This window comes from Lagopus leucura, unplaced genomic scaffold (genome assembly GCF_019238085.1).
Source record: "Lagopus leucura isolate 7727_CA_CO unplaced genomic scaffold, USGS_WTPT01 Super-Scaffold_100002, whole genome shotgun sequence".
In the NCBI taxonomy this organism is placed as follows: domain Eukaryota; kingdom Metazoa; phylum Chordata; class Aves; order Galliformes; family Phasianidae; genus Lagopus; species Lagopus leucura.
In genome coordinates, this window is record NW_024962263.1 from 60,796,175 (window position 1) to 60,802,174 (window position 6,000).

Here is a 6,000-nt window from a genome sequence, read left to right on the forward strand (position 1 = left end):
GATAACTTGCTTTCTAAGATCATTTCACTGTAATCCCTATGAAACTTCTTTAAGAGACACACAAAAAAAGAGGTTTCTCATCCACCTACTACTATTTCTTTTAAAAGCTATTTTGACTCTGAATATTCATACAGAAGTATGAATAAGCTCTCCCTAAAATATCCTTGAGCTTATTCTGCTTCAACTGAGTACATATTAAAAATGATTCTTCAGAGAACTGAAGATCAAATGTCAAATTCCATGACTGAATAAAGTTTTGTAAACATATTTGTGAAATACCCAGAGTTTCAGATGCAGCCCAAAGATTCAGTTGCTTTGATATTCAATCTCCTTTGTATAAGCATGGTATTTTGCTGTGCTGGTGTCAATTATCTATCGATTACTGTTTTACTGTATTACCTCTTCAGCTAGGCTGCATTTCAATGTTAACATGCAATCACGTTTGTGAGATTTCTTTCTTATATAATACTAAATAGGTTTGACAACATAACTATTTTGTGTTGGTAGAAAAATTCTACTAAGTGGAAGGTTTTTGTTTTAACAGATGGCTGCTGACATAAACCAACAACCTTCTTCGTTTCTTTCTCATTCTCTGTATCCTGGATACCTACTGCTGTATTGCTCGTAAGGGTGCTGAATCTAGAAACATGATTATTTTAAAAACCTCAGCATATGGAAAAGAACAAATAGATACATGAGCGCAAAACAGCAATCTGACATATCCTGAAAATACTGCAAAAAAAAAATGGTCATATGGTAGTTTTTTTCTTAATTAAACAGACATTTCACAGAGATATATTAATATTTTATGGGCATAAATGACTACATTTTGTCCTCAATTATAACTGGAAAAGCCCTAGAATCGTAATGACGTGCTGAAGAATCTGGCAAGGTACACTGCACTGCTGCATGCAACAATGTGATATTCTGCATCAGTTCGTTAATTTCATTTGAAAATAATAAATCCAATTCTAATTGTGATTATATCCCAGAATTACATTACAGCAGTATAACTGTGGCTCTCCACGTTGCTATTTGAGTGTCTGACTCAAAGCAGAAACAATCCCTTCCAGCACAGAATTTTATAAAAGTTTTTATTTTATAAATACAAATGGCCTGCCTTTGCCATTTTTTCTTACTAATATTTTGACCTAAAAAAAAAAAAAAAGCTCAAAAATAGTTAACCAAATTGTGATTCACATTTTTCCCTGCTCTATAGACAGAAGTGGTTACTGTTGCCCAAAAGGGTATTAAAATGAGGACAATTGATGTGCTGCTGTTTACTTGTCAGATTTTTCTTTCTACTAGGCCAATAAAATCAATGCCAGTTTCTTCTAAAGAGAAAAGAGCAAATGAGGCAATGAAAGATTCATAGTGAACTGGCTCTTGGAAGAGATTTAGTTGGAATTTTATGCAGTCTTGCAGGCAACAAGGATATTTTCTAATATTAGAAATTTGTAAGAGAAAAGGTTCAATACTAGTGCTAGAAAGCTGATGCTTTCCTTGATTTTTTAACTTAAGTGTTAAAAGAAAGATATTTTAATGGCACATGGAGGGCAGTTCACAGAATACAGATGCTACAGACCTGTAGAATCATAGAATGGCCTGGGTTGAAAAGCACCACAGTGATCACCTAGTTTCAAGCCCCCTGCTATGTGCATGTGACCCAGAGCCACATCCAGCCTTGCCTTGAATGCCTCCAGGGATGGGGCATCCACAACCTCCTTGGGCAACCTGTTCCAGTGTGTCACCACCCTCTGTGTGAAAAACTTCCTAGAATGGAGACTTAAGTACCGTGATTTATCATATCAGACCATAACTGCCTCATCTCCTTCATCAGAAGAAATTATAGACATCTTTAAACAATCAAGGTATCTGGTATGTTAATACTGTAATATAATGCTACAGCATACAGTACAAGATGATAAAACAGCTCTTCTTATGAATAAAGATAGAAACATGGTATCTACTTAGCTCTATACACAGATACAAATATGAATGACAATATCAACACATCATTTCTTGTTTTATCATATATTATAATGCACTGTCTATAGCAGTTTCACTGAGGATCAACTTTTTAATTACCACTGTGATTATGGAGTTAATTTAAAACTGTTTTTGACAATAAAACAGTAACTTTACTTCCTAAAAGCCAGGCTTGTTGTAACAAAACAATCCAACCATTCAGCAACAGCTTCTACTGACCGTGGTGCTCCTGAGCAGATGTCCATATTTTCAGCCCGAGAACTAACAGAAAGTGTACTTTTAAATTCTGTTTTTGCTTGGCAAACTGCTGTAAGGTAGAACGTCATAACCTGTCTCCTCAGAGCTACATTGTGCTACACTTCCCCAGACTCCCAACTGTATCTTAGAGCTGTAAATGTCATTGCCTACTTGTGGCTCAAATGTAAAACTGTGCTGTAAAAAAGCATGGAGGCCACCGCACTAGGAACTGCTTGACCTACTCATAACCTTTACATTCATCTTCTGTGGTTTAATAATTTAGTTGCCACCTCAATGTTCTTACACGCTCTCTGGACTCAAACGTTAGATAAACACCTAGAAAGCCGACTGCTTAGAAATCAATGAACGCATGCACCGCTGATGGCCTTTTCTTCACATGCATTTGCCACTGATGTCCACAGATGAACAACACATGTTCTTACAGTAGTACTCCCGTTACTGCTACTGCTGGCAGGATCATAAGGTGCTAACTAACTTACACATACTGAAGCAGCAAATTAGGCTGCAATCCCTCAGTAAACAATCCGCAGGTAGGCAGGTGGATTCACACAGATCCAAGGAAATCAAGGCAGCCTAGAGGAGGCACAGAACTCCAGATCATTGTAGGGTACAACCTGAAAGGTCACTTGAAAGCCAAGCATAGGCACGTACAATGAACAGAGGACCATGATCTACGTATAATTCACTGTGTTTTTCTCAAAGACTCATTGGAGTGACAACTTCACTGCATTCAGACAAGGCACGATCTATACTACTGACAACGTGCAAAGCAGTGTGTGCAGAAACACTGAGGACTGCCACTGGTGTTTATGTTCCTTTTCTCTTCCACAACTTCAATTACTAATATCATCAAAGCAATCAGAAATATCATATTACCAAAACAACAACAACAACAGCAAAAGAAAACCCACAACAGTAAAAAGGCCTGTATTCAAGTGATTTTTAAAGCAAAATGGCAATTTGCATAGTAAAACCCACTATTTTCCAGTATTCTCAGGTCAGAATTAAGAAACAGCTTTCCTGTGATTATTTCACAGTGTATTAAAGACACATAGGTAAATCTGGCTGCCTTGTAAAAGCATTTCAGACATTCTTCTAGTGTGCAACTACAGCCATTGTACCCAGAGCATGAACACAAAGATCCATCTGCAATCATGTGACATATCGCCTGGCTTCATTCACAAATGCTTCCATTAAAATCAATGGGATTCACATCTTCTGTCCGCATGAATTGAAATGTCTAAAAGACTGGGACCTTACTAGCAGATTTTAGTTAATAAAAATAAATAATTTACAAAGGAAGCTGTACATTCCAAGTGCTGTTTCAGACAAAGGGTTTCCTGTTAGTTTAAAGCCTAAAAATTTACAGAATTTACCACTGAATTATCAGTATTATACTGAAATAAAAAATATCCACAAGAAGTCTAAAGATGGAGATACAAGGAACTTTGGTTTGTGAAACACAGTAGCGATTTACTTTTCTGGACAAGAAAAACAAAAAACAACAACCAAACAAAACTATGGCCACTAAGAATTCAGCTTCTGAGTTACGAGACAAAATAAATCTGAACAAAATTCAAAATGTATTGTGTGATGAAAGTGAAACTGAAAATTTATCTATGTGGTTTGGTTAGGCTTTTAAATCCTCAAGACAATAGCCACGCTGAGAGTGATCATCAGAGCTTTCCACATCAGAAAACTTTTCCACGTAGTTATAAAAATGCACAATTAAAGGGATTAGAAGAGTTCAGGGTACAGAAAACATAGCACTGCATTTTCTCATGGAAATGAATCTCACCCAATTCACTACACTCTGTATTTCAGAAAGAGCAGAAGGGGAAAGTATTCCATCTGTAAACACCTCTTCCGCATAATACAAAATCACCCATTCTGTGATGCTATTTCTACAGTTCTATCACAAATCTCTTAACAGAACTCCCTAAAGAAACCAGCAGCAGCATCAACAGATCTGATACACAGGCTGGTCCTTTAATCTCATCATTACAAAGTTACAAGTTACCACTAATTTTGTTAAGTTCTATTTCTTGCACGTTATACATGCAGCTTGCGCAGCATTGCAGCAAGCAGCGCTTCCTTAAAAAATAGCACACCGCTAATTCTAAAACTGAGATCAGCTCTTTCATTTACAATGGGACAAATCAATCACAAAATGGCACTGGTTGGAAGGGACCTTAAAGATCACTCAGTTCCAACTCCCATGCCATGGGCAGGGATGCCACCACTAGATCAAGCTTAAGAGCAACTCCACACAGGTGAGGTGGCACTTCCACCGATGTCAATAACATTACAGCAGCAGAAAGCTAATTTAAAAACACTGGGATTACTTCTCCACACAACATGTGAAATGATGCAGGCATGGTAGGATGAGGTGGAACTAACCCATCAAGTTAGCTGAGTCCCGAGTGACCCCACTAAGCCTGAGCTCGAAAAGCACTGCTAAAATGGGTGTGGGTTGTCCGGCCCTACTGCATGCATCTGTCTTCCTACGGTGAGCGAGGGGGTGATTTATGGACTGGTTTCATCCATCACCCGTCTAGCTTCCATGTGTTTGAAACTGCAACTGCATTTGAATGCAGTGCAAGTCATTGCATGGAGGTGCAGCTAAGTTTCACTCATGTCATGCACGTTCAGTATCTACTTCACTGCAGTTGAGTTTATGAATGTAAACCAGCATATGTTATCAGTGAAGCGAGGGAGCACAGCAACATGGAATGAGGATCTTTCTTAAGTTTACAGTATTTTACCACGGAAACAGTGGTGAGAGAGTCACAGAATCACAGCACATCCCAACTTGGAAGGGTCCCACACGGATCTCTGAGTCCAACTCCCGTCTCCTCACAGCACAAGCAGTTCAAGCCTCACTTCCAAGCGCCCCTTGAGCTCCGGCCGCGGTCACTGCCCTGGGCATCCTGTTCCAGCCCACCACCCCCTGGTGAACAGCCTTTCCCCGATCCCAGCCCGACCCTCTCCGAGGCTCCAGGCGCAGGGAGCTTGCCCTCCCGACCCTCGACGAGACCGGCAAGCGCTGCGGGGAGCTGCCCCGCCACGGAAAGCCGCGGGCTGACTGCTTTTAGCCCGGGCTGGGAGACCGCGATAAGCCGGGAGCGCCGCGCGGCCGAGCCCCGGAGCGGCCGTTAACGCCCGGCGGGGCGACGCGGGGCACCTGTGGCGCCCCGTGCACTGAGGAGCCCCCGCGGCCCGGCGGCGCAAGGCCCGGTGGCAGTCGGGGCCGGGTCCTCCCCGCCGAGCGCGCACTCACGCAGGCGCGCCCCCTTCTCGCCCCCCACCGCCGTCGCTGCCGCGCGCGGGGCGCCCCCCGCCGGCGCCCACCTCCGTCGCCGTAGGTCTCGACGCCGTAGCCGTCCTGCAGCCCGTTGCTCCAGGTGCCCTCGTAGCGGGCCGGCGTGCTGAGGCTCTGCCGCACGCCGTAGCGCCCCTTGAAGCCGTGCGACCACTCGCCGCGGTACATCCACCTGCCCTTCGTCTCCACGCCCAGCCCGTGCCGCTTGCCCTGCGCCCAGTAGCCCAGGTAGGTATTGCCGCTGGGCCAGGTGTAGCCGCCCGCCACCTCGAAGCCGTGCGACCAGGAGCCGGCGTACTCGCCCTGCCCCTTGGGCCCGGTGCAGATGCCGTGCCCATGGGCTTTGCCGTCCTCCCAGCCGCCGCAGTAGGTACCGCCATCGTCGAAGTCGAACCGGCCGCCCGTCATCCAGGGCAGCGGGGCGAGCGCGG

General features: G+C 43.5%; 1 protein-coding gene across 4 annotated transcripts in view; it reads right to left on the reverse strand.

Annotated features, from left to right (window-relative positions):
- Nucleotides 1-5,994, reverse strand: part of JPH1 (junctophilin 1) — an 81,170-nt gene extending 75,176 nt beyond the window's left edge. For all 4 annotated transcript variants that reach the window (XM_042869580.1, XM_042869581.1, XM_042869579.1 and 1 more), the window contains exon 1: nt 5,599-5,994. In XM_042869580.1, coding sequence (XP_042725514.1) covers nt 5,599-5,977 — 379 coding nt within the window. In that variant the 5' untranslated portion in view covers nt 5,978-5,994. The remainder of the gene's footprint in view (nt 1-5,598) is intronic.
- Nucleotides 5,995-6,000: the final 6 nt, after the last annotated feature.